This window comes from Taudactylus pleione, unplaced genomic scaffold (assembly GCF_031769625.1).
Source record: "Taudactylus pleione unplaced genomic scaffold, aTauple2 ptg000248l, whole genome shotgun sequence".
Taxonomy (NCBI): Eukaryota; Metazoa; Chordata; class Amphibia; order Anura; family Myobatrachidae; genus Taudactylus; species Taudactylus pleione.
In genome coordinates this window covers 1,080,868-1,096,120 of record NW_028284650.1, presented here as the reverse complement: position 1 = coordinate 1,096,120, position 15,253 = coordinate 1,080,868, and the positions used below count along the sequence as shown (strand labels likewise).

Genomic DNA, 15,253 nt, shown 5'->3' with positions numbered 1-15,253 from the left:
AGAAAGTGACCTCATGCTACTGGTTGGTAGTGTCAAACTTGGGGCCCAAGGCTATTTAACCCTTGCATCACTACAGCTACAATACTTGTTCAAAATGGTATAATGTGGTTCCTGTGCCCACTTTGCCAGCCTATTACATGCCCAAAGCCTAGCTGTACCAGGCAAAATACAAGTTTGTTGCCCAAGGCTATTTAACCATTGCACAACTACAGCTACTTATTCACATATATAGGTATTGTGCCCACTTTACCACCCTATTTCATGCCTAAAACATTGTTAGGCCAGCCCAATTGCATTAATGTTATATGTATGTGACCTTCCTCTGTGAACTCCAAGTGTCAAATTTTGTTGCCCACGGCTATTTAACCCTCACACAACTACAGCTACTTATTCATGTGTATAATATCTGGTTTCCATGCCCACTTTACCACCCTATTTCATGCCTAAAACCTTATTGGACAAAGCCAATTGCATGAGGGTTATATGTAAGTGACCGCCCTCTGTGGTTTCCAAGTGTCATATTTGTTGCCCAAGGCTATTTAACCCTTGCACAACTATAGCTACTTATTATTTTTATTATTATCATCATTTATTTATATGGCGCCACAAGTGTTCCGTAGCACCTTACAAACTATATAGACAAATAAGTAACCAGTGACTTACATTACAATACAATACATTACAATACAGTACATGGATAATAAACATTGCTATATTAGCGACCTTTACGCCCACATAAGCAGCCAAGTGTCAGTTGCCCTAGTGGGGAGTAAGATAAATTAAATGACAGTAGGGAGAAGCACAAGAGGGTAGAGGGCCCTGCTCGAAAGAGCTTACATTCTTAAAGGGAGGGGTACACAAACAGAACTGACACAGAATGGGGTAGGCGGGGAGAAAGGAAGATGTAGCAGCAAGTTAGAATGAGAGCTGGAAGGCTTTAATGAAGTAGTGGGTCTTGAGAGCTTGTTTCAAAGATTGTAGAGAGGTGCAGAGTCTGATGGGGAGAGGGAGGGAATTCCAAAGGTGGGAGCAGCACGGGTAAAATCTTGGAGGCGGAAGTGGGAGGAAGTAATCAATTGGCATGAAAGGCGGCGCGTATTAAGTGAACAAAGAGGGCGTACAGAAGAGTGAAGGGAGATGAGATCAGAGATGTAAATGGGAGAGGAAGGGGTGAGCGCTTTGTAAGTGAGTGTGAGAACCCTGAATTGTTTTCTGAAAGGGAATGGGAGCCAGTGGAGGGCTTGCAAAAGAGGGGAGGCAGATGTAGTAGAGCGTTTGGAGAGGAAGATGAGCCGAGCAGCAGCATTGAGCACAGACTGGAGAGGAGAGAGATGGGATTTGGGGAGGCCAGCTAGGAGAAGGTTACAGTAGTCCAATCTGGACGTGACCAGTGAATGTATGAGGGTTTTGGTAGCATCCTTGCTGAGAAAGGGGCTGATCTTGGAAATATTCTTGAGATGGAAACGACAGGACTGCGAGAGGTTCTGAATGTGTGGTTTGAAGGAGAGGGAAGAGTCCAAGATGTCTCCAAGACAACGTACTTTGGGACTAGATGAGATAGTTATGCCATCTATTAATAGAGAAATAGTGGGACATGATGTTATGTGGGAGGGTGGGAAGACTATCAGCTCAGTCTTAGACATATTAAGTTTGAGAAATCGCTGGGACATCCAGGAAGAGATAGCAGAGAGACAGTTGGATATACAAGTCAGTAGAGAGGGGGAAAGATCAGGTGAGGAAAGGTAGATCTGAGTATCATCAGCATAGAGATGATAATGGACATCAAAAGAGCTGATGAGTTTACCTAGATAAGATGTATAGAGAGAGAATAGGAGAGATCCAAGAACAGAACCTTGGGGAACACCTACTGTAAGAGGCTGTGGCGTGGAGGAGTCGTCGTGAGAGGAAAAAGAGAAGGAACGGTCAGAGAGGTAGGAGGACAGCCAGGAGAGAGCAGTGTCACGTAGACCAAGGGAGTGAAGGATATGCAGCAGTAGAGGGTGGTCCACAGTGTGAAAAGCAGCAGAGAGGTCAAGGAGAATGAGCAGGGGGTAGTGGCCCTTGGATTTGGCAGCAAGGAGGTCGTTGCTGACATCTGTGAAGGCGGTTTCAGTGGAGTGGAGAGAACGGAAGCCAGACTGAAAAGGGTCAAGGAGGGAGTGGGAGGAAAGAAATGTGGTGAGGCTGTTGTAAACAATACGCTCAAGGAGTTTGGAGGCAAAAGGGAGGAGAGAGATTGGTCGGTAGTTAGAGAAAATGTTAGGATCAAGGGCCCTCATTCAGAGCCGTACGCTCTGAGCAGAGCGCACGCTCTGCATGAGGGCCGGGCTCCTTTTTCATGGAGCGTCCTCCTGGACGCTCGTATAGCTGTGGGTCACCACCCACAGGCTATACGAGCGTGCATTTTGATGGCCGCGATGGTCGTGACCATCGCGACCATCGAAATTGCGAGCCGGAGCCTGCGGTTGAGGTTTTCAACCGCAAGCTCCGGAGTGATTTTGGCTCTATCAGAGCCAAAATCACTCCCACTGACATCACTAGTGATGTCAGTGGGCCGGCTTCTGACGGGAGGCGTTCCCGTGGGAACGCCCCCGTCAGGGAGGCACGCCCCCGGCACGCCCACCAAAGGGGGCGTGCTGTCAATCAACATTGACAGCACGCCCCCTTTGATCGGACACAACGAGCGAAGGAAAGTCCTTCGCTCGTCGTGTCTGGCGCATGCGCACGACGGAGCTCCCTCCGTCGTGCGCATGCTCAGTGCAGACCATCGACCCACTTGCGAGCGTACAGCCGCTCGCGAGTGGGTCTGAATCAGGCCCAAGGTTAGGTTTATTTAAGAATGGGGGAGACAAGGGCATGCTTAAATGCAGAAGGAACAGTGCCAGAAGATAGGGAGAGATTAAGGAGGTGGGCAAGATGTTAGCAGGCAGAAGGAGAGAGGTAGCGGAGGAGGGGAGAGGTGGAAGGGGGGGAGGACTGGATAAGGGCCTTAACTTCCTCTCCAGTCACAGGGGAGAAGGATGTCAGAGTCGGTTAAATGGATGGAGAGGGGTGATCCAGGAAAGGAGGAGGTGGGGAGCTGGGGGACTGGTCGGATATGATGCCCTGACGTATAGAATCATTTTAGATGTGAAATAGGTAGCAAAGTCAGTGGCAGAGAGCAAGGAGGGGAGACAAGGAGGGGGTGGGCAGAGGAGGGAGTTAAAGGTGGAAAAGAGACACTGGTGATAATAGGACAGGGAGGAGATGAGATTCTTGAAATATGACTGTTTAGAGTGAATATAGTGATTGTGCCCACTTTACCACCATATTTCATACCCAAAAACTTGTTGGGCAAGGTCAATTGCAAGTGGCTCATATGTAAGTGACCACCCTGTGTGGATGTCACGTGTCAAAGCGGTGCCCAAGGCTATTTAACCCTTGTACAACTACAGATACTTATTCAATTATAGAAAATCTGGGACCTTTACCCACTTTACCACTTATTTCATGCCAAAAACCTTAACCTCAATTTACCACCCTAGTTCATGCCCAAAACCTTGTTGGGCTTGGCCAATTGCAAATGGGTCATATGTAAGTGACCCCACTGTGTGAGTTCCAAGTGTCACATTTGTTGACCAAGGCTACAGTATTTGACCATTGCACAACACAGCTACTTATTCAAATGTGTTAATTGGTGACTGTGCCCACTTTACCACCCTATTTAATCTCCAAAACCTTATTGAGCAAGGCCAATTGCAAGTGCGTCACATGTAAGTGACCTCCGTCTGTGGATTCCGAATGTCAAATTTGTTGCTCAAGGCTCTTTAACCCTTGCACAACTACAGCTACTTATTCAAATATAGAAAATCTAGTCCCTGTGCCCACTTTACACCTAATTTCATGCCCAAAAACTTGTTGGGCAAGGCAAATTGCAAGTTGGTCATATGTAAGTGACCCCCCCTCTGTGGATTCCAAGTGTCAAATTTGTTGCTCAAGGCAATTTAACCCTTGCACAACTTCAGCTACTTATTCAAATATATAAATTAGTCAATGTGCCCACTTTACCAACCTATTTCATGCCTAAAACCTTGTTGGGCAAGGCCAATTGCATGAGGGTTAAATGTAAAAGACCTTTCTGTCTGGATTCCAAGGGTCAAATTTGTTGCCCAAGGCTATTTAACCCTCACACAACTACAGCAACTTAGTCAAATTTATAAATTGGTGTCTGTGCCCACTTTAATGCCCTATTTCAAGCCCAAAACTTTGTTGGTGAAAGCCAATTGCATTTTAAATAAATGTAATTGACGCCCCTCTGTGGATTTCAAGTGTCAAATTTGTTTCCCAAGGCTATTTAACCCTCACACAACTACAGCTACTTATTCAAATGAATAAAATATGGTGCTGATGCCCAATTTACCACCCTAGTTCATGCCAAAACCTTGTTGGGCAAGGCCAATTGAAAGTGGGTCATTTGCAAGTGACCTTCCTCTGTGGATTCCAAGTGTCAAATTTGTTGCCCAAGGCTCTTTAAACCTTGCACAACTACTTATATCAATATATAAATTGGTGCCTGTGCCCACTTTACCACCTAATTGCATGCCCAAAAAGCTTGTTGGGCAAGGCCATATGTAAGTGACCCCACTGTGTGAGTTCCAAGTATCAAATTTGTTGCCCAAGGCTATTTAACCCTTGCACAACTATAGCTACTTAAGCTGGCCATCCACTATACAATTTTTTGTCCGTTTCTGTCCAATCTGGCTGGTTGGAATAAAAACTTAGTAATGTATGGGAGCAAATGCCAGTCGATCATATGGTTTTAAGCACTAAAACAATCCATCCACGGACAGTAACATCACAGTTGTTTTTAAGAAGATGGTAAGAGAGACAGGAAACTGGTAGAGGTTTGGCTACGGGGGATGAGCTCGCTCTGACCAGAGGGCCTGATTCAGAGCCGGACGCTAATTGCAGCCGCTCGTTCCGAAAAATGGGCTGGCTATTTAAATTAAGTGCTCGCTCTTTGCAGTCTGTTGACGCCTCTATGTCTGAACGAGCGAACGAAACATGCGCTCACTATTTTGGAAAAAACGCCCCCTGGCCGCTGGCATCATACGTCATCTCCGCTATTTATTTGATTAATCAAGTACATCGAAAGGTGTATGAACTGCTCGCAGTGCTTGTGGTTGGATTTTCCTACCGCAATCATGCGAGCAGTTCAGGCTAAAAAACAACCAAGTGACGTGGTCGATGACACTGGCATTAGCTATTTTGCGAGCACAAGATTTTCGACCACACTGACTGGTTCGTGCATGCGTACTAAAACCCATACGCATGCGCAGATGTGCGAACATCGCTCGGAGCAGCCGCTTACGAGCGGCTCTGAATCAGGCCCAGTGTACCTAGGAGATCTGTGTGATTTAGGAACATGGTGCAATTACAACAAAAACTCAGTAAAACAGGAGTCAGACAATACAGCCTAGATCACTGTATATTAGCCCAGGTCACAGCAATAGTTATAGCCCAATTAGAGAGAAGGTGGGTGGCTCTTAGAAGAGCCTTTGCGTTCATGTGGGAGGGAGAAGGAAAGCAGATCACTTGGCGCTGGTGTACTTGGTGACGGCCTTGGTGCCCTCGGACACGGCGTGCTTGGCCAGCTCTCCCGGCAGTAGCAGGCGTACGGCGGTCTGGATCTCCCGGGAGGTGATGGTGGAGCGCTTGTTGTAATGAGCCAGACGGGAAGCTTCCCCTGCAATGCGCTCAAAGATATCATTCACAAAGGAGTTCATGATGCCCATAGCCTTGGAGGAGATGCCGGTATCTGGGTGCACCTGCTTCAGCACCTTGTACACGTAAATGGCGTAACTCTCCTTCCGGGTCTTCCTACGCTTCTTCCCATCTTTCTTCTGGGTCTTAGTCACCGCTTTTTTTGAGCCTTTCTTGGGCGCTGGCGCAGACTTGGCTGGGTCAGGCATTATCGATATAACAGATTTTCACACACAGAAAAAAAAACATATAACTGAAATCTCCCAGACCTGCTTCATTTATAGTCAGCTCATGCAAATAAGGCTTTACCCGTGCTGAATGCACTATTGGGTAGACGTGTCATGTGATGTACTCCGCCTCAAAAACCCATTATTCATTTGCCGATTGGTTCGTGCATGAACATGTATTGCATTGGTTGCTTTTTAAGCAGACCAATCACAGAGCAGGTTGTAGGTCCCATCTGAGTGTATATATAACAAGCAGGTCAAGATCGCAAACTTGTTTCAGCCAGATTTATTATATTGTATCTTTGTGAGTCGGACTCAAGAATGTCTGGAAGAGGGAAACAAGGCGGCAAGACCCGGGCTAAGGCAAAGACCCGCTCATCTCGAGCTGGGCTCCAGTTTCCAGTCGGTCGCGTTCACCGTCTGCTGAGGAAGGGAAACTATGCAGAGCGTGTTGGAGCCGGGGCACCGGTGTACCTGGCCGCAGTTCTCGAGTACTTGACGGCTGAGATTCTGGAGCTTGCCGGAAATGCCGCCCGTGACAACAAGAAGACCCGCATTATCCCCCGCCACCTGCAGTTGGCTGTGCGTAATGATGAGGAGCTAAACAAGCTGCTCGGTGGGGTGACTATCGCTCAGGGAGGCGTCCTGCCCAACATCCAGGCTGTACTACTACCCAAGAAGACCGAGAGCCACAAGGCAGCTAAAAGCAAGTAAAGTTGCTTTTAGATACATGTCCCCATAACACAAAGGCTCTTTTCAGAGCCACCCACCCCGTCCCTAAAGAGCTGGTTCATGGCTTCAAATATACCAGTGCTAGTAAACGAGCCCGATTTAGCGGTAGAGCCATTGTGCGCCTTCTAGAATTAGAGAACTTGTAATAGTGCAGACACCTAAAGGGGAAGTTTATAGCTCTGTGTATAGAACGTGGGGATGGCTCTGTAAAGGACTGTACAGGGAAACCCAACATTCTGATATAAACATTAAAGGTTTTTAACTTGATTTGCAACGACTACTTGTGACTTGTTAGCCTAGTTCCCTTTGCCAACGCTGGATAGATGAGACTTCAGCCTTTAACGATGGCAGCGACAGGCTGGCAGGAAGGAGCGGGGTACTACAGAGTGTGGCAACTAAATAAGGAGACTGGTCATGTAGCCTCCACGGCGGGGGTAAACGGAGCTGAGATTTTAACAACGTTCTGCCACTTAAATTAATATGTAGTTTATGCTTCAGCTCTTTTAGAAAGATTTGGTGGCTCTGAAAAGAGCCTTTGTGTTTTTTGTGTGTATAGGAGTGCCGAGTACTATCTATGCCCTCTCCCCTCGGATCCTGCGGGCCAGCTGGATGTCTTTGGGCATGATGGTCACCCGCTTGGCGTGGATGGCGCACAGGTTGGTGTCCTCGAAGAGCCCGACCAGATAAGCCTCGCTGGCCTCTTGTAGGGCCATGACAGCAGAGCTCTGGAAGCGCAGGTCGGTCTTGAAGTCCTGGGCAATCTCTCTCACCAGACGCTGGAAGGGTAGCTTACGGATCAGCAGCTCAGTGGATTTCTGGTAGCGACGGATCTCTCGGAGGGCAACAGTCCCTGGTCGGTAGCGATGAGGCTTCTTCACACCGCCGGTAGCTGGGGCGCTCTTCCGCGCAGCCTTGGTTGCCAGCTGCTTGCGGGGAGCTTTCCCTCCTGTAGATTTGCGGGCGGTCTGCTTGGTTCTGGCCATCGTGCTATACGCTAGTACTGTTGGAAGTAGAATGAATATGACTAAAATAGCCGGCAACAACTCTATTTATGCGCTGTGATTTAATCAATTTAGAGCGCCCTTGATCCTGATTGGCTGAGAGAAATTCTTGGCGGGCTTTTTCAAAGTTACAACGACTTTGTTTCCTCATCAGTTGATTATGTACAGAATGTAAGATTACACGCCAGCGCGGAAATTACAATAAATGGTGTTTTTCGTTTGTTTTTGTTTCCTTCTATTCCAGCCAGAATAAACAACGAGAAACATACGGACGGTGATACACTACAATTGTGGACTCTGTTCGGGTGTAAAGTCTCTTGAAATAAATGACATAATCACATACAGTACTGAATAGCTGCCCTGAGCGGGAACAGTTTTGTGTTTAAACAATATGATACCTTCAAGCTACACTCCGGGAGATCATAGTATATACTGTAACTGCAGTAAAAGCAGCCTAGCTCAATGTATCAGCAAAATTCACAATATAATTATAACCATTTTACTAATAAAGCATTAGGAATACATTTATATTATAGTAGGTATCAGTTGTCAATTTGTCATATTGTAAATAGCATTTGAACTGAGTATACTCAGAAGTTTTGCATGCAGTGGATACAATACGATACTAATGAGAAACAGTTGCTTTTGTTACAATCCTATGAAACATTAGTGGATACAATCTGTGGCACATTAGTCCACAAGTTAAACTTCATAAATCGGAGAAACTACAGGAAGAAATACAGGGCTACCTCTGGATAATATATAAGGGTTCACAAAATACTGTACTCGGTGGAAATACAATTCAGAACCATTGTACTAAAGCTTTAGTATAGAAAATAAAACCCTTTTTATGGCTATAATAATCCCTGAATTTTTCTATCTGCACATTCAATATTCTTATTTATTATTTTTCGGCTGTTCTATTTCTACTGTCCATGACTCCTGAACATGCAAATACTTAGTTATTACTGAGATATAATTAGTAATAGGGAATAAAATATCATATGATATGAGAAAAAAGGAGACAAGAGAAATGGTTATCCAACATATGATATAACTTAAACATGCGACCAAAGGAAAATATATTCGTTTATGTTGTTTCCATTATTTTCCCCATCAAGTTAGTTAATACCCAGTAGAAGAATACATAGCATAATAATCATCACATCAAATCCAGTTATCAGATCTCCCCCATCCTCCTGTTACTACAACATCTCCCCCCACACTCATCCATTTCTAAGCTCCTATCCTTCCTCTTTGGGGTAACACAGGCTGATCTGTCCCAGATGCTCTGCACCGGCGGAGATGTGTCATTATCATTTGACGTCCATAACTCGAAGCTACAAACCGCACCCGGTAGTTTGCTTAATGGTTCAGGGTCTATAGAACCTAGCAAGGATCTGGGACACTCAGTCACCACGCATGAGAAGGATGGTTTGCGGCCGGCCACCCACTCTAGGAATTCTGGAGACAGTTTTAGCACATAATGAGCCAGGAACTCATGTCACTTCTTTGCCTGTTCTGTTGATCTTCCATCCATCAGGTCACAATTTCCTCTGCTAGGTGCCATATACCCAAATCGAGCTATAACCACCTTATTGATAGCTCAGAATCTTACACCAACGACTCTGAGGTGACAGATACATTGTATATGTTAATATGCTCATACAGGTCACTTGATGCAATACTGGGTGAGTAGGGATGTTAGGCCGGATTACAACATTAGTATTTATTTGGACCCGTCATTCGCTGGCTCGCTATCTGCTGTGCAGGGCTGTCTTTCCCTCTTCCTTCTACACTCTCCCATCATTCCGCTTTGTATTTGTCCAGTCTACCGTCTGTTCTTCTTGTCTCCCCATATTGCTCCCATCTCTCCCTTTTCAAATCATAAAGTAATGGGATCAGGCCGCCATCATTCTTTTTACAGACACATTTATCTTATTAAATACACAGAAATGACAAGCAACGTGGATCACTAGAGGAACATTTTGGTAAAATGCCCCCAGCATTCTCCACATCCCGGAGAATCCCAGGCAAGATTAATCTGTAGCTGACTGTGCTATCTGTCCTTATCATGAAGAGCCCACACATCACATTTCTGTCTTTCAATATGTGCCCTGCTCTGTACAGATTGTGCCGCAGAGCACCTTCATTATCTCCAGGGCCAGAAGGAGAGAAAAAAGCCCCGATGGAACATTTTAGCAGCAGAAAAAAGGAGAAATGTGATACATGCCGGGCATGTGCAGCCTGGTGTGGGTGACCTGCCAGTGGCTATTCCTGTTTTCCTTCGCAACATCAAAGCCAGCATTGACCATAAAGGGCCAGGAGAGACCATGGAGCACAAGTGTGGTGCAGATAGCCAGCTCGTTTCTCTTCTCATGCCGTATAAATGACTATTTTTCTGCGCTAGGGAAACACAAGTTGACACCAGAATGTCCCTTACACACAGACATTGAAGGGTTTACACGGCTACATATTCTGCCAATGGGAACACAGAACGCCCCACGCTCAGCAGCCAATCACAGCACAGCCAGATGGGTATATAAGCAAAATCATAGTTGTATTGTTATTAGTTGTTATACTCAGAAGCATTCCGTAAAATGGCAGAAACTGCACCAGCTGCCGCCGTCCCTGCTCCATCAGAGGACGCAGCCAAAAAGAAAAGACAGACGAAGAAAGCTGCAGGAGGATCATCCAAGAAGAGCCCCAAGTCTTCTGGTCCCAGTGTCTCCGAGCTGATTGTGAGAGCCGTGGCTGCCTCTCAAGAGCGCAGTGGGGTTTCTCTTTCCGCCTTGAAGAAGGCTCTGGCTGCCGGAGGCTATGATGTGGAGAAGAATAACAGCCGCGTCAAACTGGGCGTGAAAGCTTTGGTGACCAAAGGAATCCTCACCCAGGTGAAAGGCACCGGCGCTTCCGGCTCCTTCAAGCTCGATAAGAAGCAGGTTGAAAGCAAGAAGCCCGCCCAGAAATCTCTGAAGCCCAAGAAGCCTGCGGCAAAGAAAGTGGCCAAATCCCCGAAGAAGCCCAAGAAAGCTCCGAGTGCAGCCAAGAGCCCGAAGAAGGTCAAGAAACCAGCAAAGGCGGCTGCTGCCAAAAGCCCTAAGAAGGCTGCCAAGAAGGCAGCGAAGCCCAAAACTGCCAAGAGTCCGGCTAAGAAAGCAGTGAAGCCCAAAGCTGCCAAGAGTCCTGCAAAGAAGGCAGGTAAGCCCAAGAAAGCTGCGACAAAGAAGTAATGGATCAATCGCCGCAGCCTCGCTTCCTTATTATCACACCAAAGGCTCTTTTCAGAGCCACCCACCCTCTCGTGGCAGAGCTGTAGGCAGATGACGGTCTGGAAGGGGCGCCCTGTACAATTGAGTCATTAGATACAGTAAAATAGAAATGAAATCTCCTGGGCTTACTGAGCAGCAGTCACTACCTTAAGCTTGTGATTTCTGTGTGGTAACGCAGTGTTCTAGAATAGAGCTGATGCTGCAGCAGGACAGCTGGGGAAAGGTATATCGGATGCGCTGGTTTCTACTTTTAGCCGACTACTCGGAGCTAAAGACTAGTGCTGGGGAAAGCAGCAGCGCGCCATCTGCACAACATTCCCTTATACTTTTATCTAATATTATTTACTACCCTCAAGGGCACCTAACACATTTATTTATTACGTTTCTTATATAGCGCAGCATATTCCGTTGCGCTTTACAATTGTAAACATTAATCTCCACCGAAGTGACGCCCAGCTGCTTAGTGTTATGATCGTTTATGCAGCAATGTCTGTAAACCATGTCCTTGTCTAGGAAGTCACTGGTTTCTTGTTCACTAATTTGTTTATGCACTGTGAAAGGTGATGCGGAACACTTGTGGCGCCATATACATATGATCATATATAAATGAACAAACTGCAGGTTAGCCGAAAAGCAACAGGATTCTTTATTTGTAGCAAATAAGTTATTCTGTTCATTATAGATCATGCGTTGATGATGCTGCTTACCGTGGAAAAAAAATAAATCAAACAAAAGCAGTATGTTCATCAAGCTCATTTCAGGAGTGTTGTAGGTGGCCCTTAAAAGGGCCTTTGTGTTTCTGAAAACGAGATCAGCCGGACCTAGTTAACCTCCAAAACCATACAGAGTGCGGCCCTGGCGCTTGAGAGCATAGACCACATCCATAGCGGTCACAGTCTTCCTCTTGGCGTGCTCGGTGTAGGTGACGGCGTCCCGGATCACGTTCTCCAGGAACACTTTCAGCACCCCGCGGGTCTCCTCATAAATGAGACCAGAAATGCGCTTCACGCCCCCTCTCCGGGCTAGACGGCGGATGGCAGGCTTTGTGATGCCCTGGATGTTATCCCGCAGCACCTTCCTGTGGCGCTTGGCTCCTCCTTTCCCGAGTCCTTTACCGCCTTTGCCTCTTCCTGACATCTTAAAACCTGTTCAAATCAGTAACAAAAACGAAACCGTATAAGCAGCACAGCTGCCAGCTGCCCTTTATTAAGACAAAGGGCGGACCTGATTGAAGCCTTCAATTTTTGAGAGGAGGAGCCATCTGTATCCCTCCCTTTCTTTTCTAAAGACAGGACATAGCTCTCTTTGAAACTACTTACTACCATTACATTGCAGTCTCTGAAAATCAGCCGCAGAGTAACATTAATTGTATCATTTCAGCTGCCTGAGACTGTAATGGATAGTGTTGCAAGTTCTTTTTTACTATGAATACTATTTCAAATTCAGAAACATGTAGCTTTTTCTATTGTCTTTCAAACTCAGCAGCTGTCCCACAATTATCCTACAAATTCCGCTGCCAGTGAAAACAGCACTCATGATAAAATTATCATTGTAAGTCTATTATAGCAATATAGTGATTTCTAGTCTACAGCACGATGTGGATAATGTGCGGTTATTATTTTATCCAGATTCTTATCAACAAAGGTTGTGATCACATATTTGTGCTCGTTTAAATAGCACTTGTAATTTTTATCACACATAGCGATAGCTCTAATCTACATTAAATGTAATTAATCTTGGTGGGTATGTGTATGAAAACATTTGCTGTTATGTACCTAATTTAGGTTTCTTTCTCCAAGCCTGACCCACTCTTCCATGTAATTAGTGCTTTATATTATAGTCATTTCCAATAGACGGTCATTCACTGTCTCACAGGTAGCATGTATCAATATCATGCACAATTTTGCCGGCACCTCACTAGTTACTATGCAGCTTTACTCCAAAATGATTAGTAAATTAATGTTATCAGTATAGATCTGGTATTATATTGTTGGAGTCAGACCTATGGTGCTTGTATTATACCATCTCTCTATTTTATCTCACAGACACGATGCCACTGACGTGTCCTGTGAGTTGTTCGGATGTTGCCTGCATCCAAGTGTGCTACAAGCTAAGCACAGGATCACCTTATATAATCACTGTAATAGATATATCTAAGGCCGGCTGTCTTTCTGTACTCCCTACGTTAACAATCATGGAAAATGCAGATCAGGGCGTACTTTATTATCTAAATAAGGGATGGTTTTTATTCTGGATACATTTTAGCTCTTCAAAAATAGTTTCCCCTGAAAGAAACTATTTTTTTTGCAACCAGCAGAGTGCAAAGAAAACTATGCATGTAAGAGATTCAGGCTATACAGCCTCGGTTTCTGCGATTCAGCCAAGTATATAAGTAGGGTCACAGCACAAACCATGATAGTTACAGCCCGTTAAGAGAGGAGGTGGGTGGCTCTTAGAAGAGCCTGTGTTCATGTGGGAGGGAGAAGGAAAGCAGATCACTTGGCGCTGGTGTACTTGGTGACGGCCTTGGTGCCCTCGGACACGGCGTGTTTAGCCAGCTCTCCCGGCAGCAGCAGGCGTACAGCGGTCTGGATCTCCCGGGAGGTGATGGTGGAGCGCTTGTTGTAATGAGCCAGGCGGGAAGCTTCCCCTGCAATGCGCTCAAAGATATCATTCACAAAGGAGTTCATGATGCCCATAGCCTTGGAGGAGATGCCGGTATCTGGGTGCACCTGCTTCAGCACTTTGTACACGTAAATGGCGTAACTCTCCTTCCTGGTCTTCCTACGTTTCTTCCCATCTTTCTTCTGGGTCTTGGTCACCGCTTTCTTTGAGCCTTTCTTGGGCGCTGGCGCAGGGTTGTTTTCATGCAAGTGACTGCGGGTTTTGTTGGTGCACCGCATTTTATTTTCCCCCCATAAAGAGGCTCCTGTCGCCATCCAAAACAGCGACAGGCTGCCAGGAAGGAGACGGGGAAGACAGATAATGCGCTTTGAGCTCCGACTTTTAATGGGAGTTTTGTACTTTCTTACCCACCTAGTTGGAGAGCGGAGTTGAGGATTACCTAGTATCCTGTTGCTCAAACTAATATGTAGTTTATGCTTCAGCTCGCTTAGAAAGATGTGGTGGCTCTGAAAAGAGCCTTTGTGGTTTTTTTGTGTGTATAGGAGTGCCGAGTACCACCTATGCCCTCTCCCCTCGGATCCTGCGGGCCAGCTGGATGTCTTTGGGCATGATGGTCACCCTCTTGGCGTGGATGGCGCACAGGTTGGTGTCCTCGAAGAGCCCGACCAGATAAGCCTCGCTGGCCTCTTGTAGGGCCATGACAGCAGAACTCTGGAAGCGCAGGTCGGTCTTGAAATCCTGGGCGATCTCTCTCACCAGTCGCTGGAAGGGCAGCTTACGGATCAGCAGCTCAGTGGATTTCTGGTAGCGACGGATCTCTCGGAGAGCAACAGTCCCGGGTCGGTAGCGGTGAGGCTTCTTCACGCCGCCGGTAGCTGGGGCGCTCTTCCGGGCAGCCTTGGTTGCCAGCTGCTTACGGGGAGCTTTCCCTCCTGTAGATTTGCGGGCGGTCTGCTTTGTCCTGGCCATTATTCCTCCAAAGTGACTAAATACACAGACAGTGACACAACAGCGTTTAGCAAACCTATATATAAAGAGTGCTTCACGCTGATTGGATAGAAGTAGTCCTGCCCTCTCCACCGATTGGCTTTAAAAAATAAAAATAAAACCGCTTTTTCAAAAATCCCGCCGTTTAAACGTCCAGCCTACTTTTCCAGATTCTGGAAGTGAATGCAGGAAGGCGTTGCTGAGTTTTTGCTCACCATTGTACAAACTACACATCCCAGCCTAAAGGTGTTCTGTTAGGGCATGTTACATCTGTGGCAGCCTGGCATGTGAAGGTCACCATCAGTTATAATGCCATAAATTGCCTATTCCTAGTACAAGCGAGTGAACGTTTCTTCTTGGTATCAAGCAGAAGTGATAAAAAAAATAAATTCCCCTTAAAAACTCCACTTCTTGGAAAAAATGCTGATGACACTTACCCTAGGTAGATATATTTAAATGTATATTGAAATTGATACATAAGGAGTCCCATACATTTCAATTACCCTCATTACAGTCGGCAATAGTAATGTGATTGGGAGGCGGACTGCAATAGTATGTATTCCCGGAATACATACTGTAGTCTGTAGCAGTCAGCTTTACATTATCAGAGGTGCAAGACCTATTGGAGCACTGTAAGAAGTTATAGCCGGCAGCTAACTCAGGTCGC

At 46.1% G+C, this 15,253-nt stretch overlaps 6 protein-coding genes across 6 annotated transcripts; 2 read left to right on the top strand and 4 right to left on the bottom strand.

Annotated features, from left to right (window-relative positions):
* Window positions 1-5,555: 5,555 nt before the first annotated feature.
* On the bottom strand, window positions 5,556-5,965 carry LOC148515436 (histone H2B 1.1-like). Its single transcript, XM_088479914.1, has one exon. The coding sequence runs from the start codon at window positions 5,949-5,951 to the stop codon at window positions 5,571-5,573; it is 381 nt and encodes a 126-aa protein (XP_088336040.1). The 5' UTR covers window positions 5,952-5,965; the 3' UTR covers window positions 5,556-5,570.
* A 289-nt stretch (window positions 5,966-6,254) lies between these two features.
* Window positions 6,255-7,102, top strand: LOC148515435 (histone H2A type 1-like). Its single transcript, XM_088479913.1, has one exon. It carries the CDS (start codon window positions 6,291-6,293, stop codon window positions 6,681-6,683), a length of 393 nt encoding a protein of 130 aa, XP_088336039.1. The 5' UTR covers window positions 6,255-6,290; the 3' UTR covers window positions 6,684-7,102.
* Window positions 7,103-7,238: 136 nt separating this feature from the next.
* On the bottom strand, window positions 7,239-7,711 carry LOC148515434 (histone H3). The gene has a single exon (XM_088479912.1). The coding sequence runs from the start codon at window positions 7,682-7,684 to the stop codon at window positions 7,274-7,276; it is 411 nt and encodes a 136-aa protein (XP_088336038.1). The 5' UTR covers window positions 7,685-7,711; the 3' UTR covers window positions 7,239-7,273.
* A 2,575-nt stretch (window positions 7,712-10,286) lies between these two features.
* On the top strand, window positions 10,287-11,329 carry LOC148515433 (histone H1-like). Its single transcript, XM_088479911.1, has one exon. The coding sequence runs from the start codon at window positions 10,303-10,305 to the stop codon at window positions 10,933-10,935; it is 633 nt and encodes a 210-aa protein (XP_088336037.1). The 5' UTR covers window positions 10,287-10,302; the 3' UTR covers window positions 10,936-11,329.
* Window positions 11,330-11,740: 411 nt separating this feature from the next.
* On the bottom strand, window positions 11,741-12,130 carry LOC148515432 (histone H4). The gene has a single exon (XM_088479910.1). The coding sequence runs from the start codon at window positions 12,109-12,111 to the stop codon at window positions 11,800-11,802; it is 312 nt and encodes a 103-aa protein (XP_088336036.1). The 5' UTR covers window positions 12,112-12,130; the 3' UTR covers window positions 11,741-11,799.
* Window positions 12,131-14,097: 1,967 nt separating this feature from the next.
* On the bottom strand, window positions 14,098-14,584 carry LOC148515431 (histone H3). Its single transcript, XM_088479909.1, has one exon. It carries the CDS (start codon window positions 14,566-14,568, stop codon window positions 14,158-14,160), a length of 411 nt encoding a protein of 136 aa, XP_088336035.1. The 5' UTR covers window positions 14,569-14,584; the 3' UTR covers window positions 14,098-14,157.
* Between the last annotated feature and the right edge of the window lie 669 nt (window positions 14,585-15,253).

What these genes read in the sequence shown, in the direction of transcription:
- LOC148515436 (XM_088479914.1), bottom strand. Translation starts at nt 5,951, where the DNA reads ATGCCTGACCCAGCCAAGTCTGCGCCAGCGCCCAAGAAAGGCTCAAAA.
- LOC148515435 (XM_088479913.1), top strand. Translation starts at nt 6,291, where the DNA reads ATGTCTGGAAGAGGGAAACAAGGCGGCAAGACCCGGGCTAAGGCAAAG.
- LOC148515434 (XM_088479912.1), bottom strand. Translation starts at nt 7,684, where the DNA reads ATGGCCAGAACCAAGCAGACCGCCCGCAAATCTACAGGAGGGAAAGCT.
- LOC148515433 (XM_088479911.1), top strand. Translation starts at nt 10,303, where the DNA reads ATGGCAGAAACTGCACCAGCTGCCGCCGTCCCTGCTCCATCAGAGGAC.
- LOC148515432 (XM_088479910.1), bottom strand. Translation starts at nt 12,111, where the DNA reads ATGTCAGGAAGAGGCAAAGGCGGTAAAGGACTCGGGAAAGGAGGAGCC.
- LOC148515431 (XM_088479909.1), bottom strand. Translation starts at nt 14,568, where the DNA reads ATGGCCAGGACAAAGCAGACCGCCCGCAAATCTACAGGAGGGAAAGCT.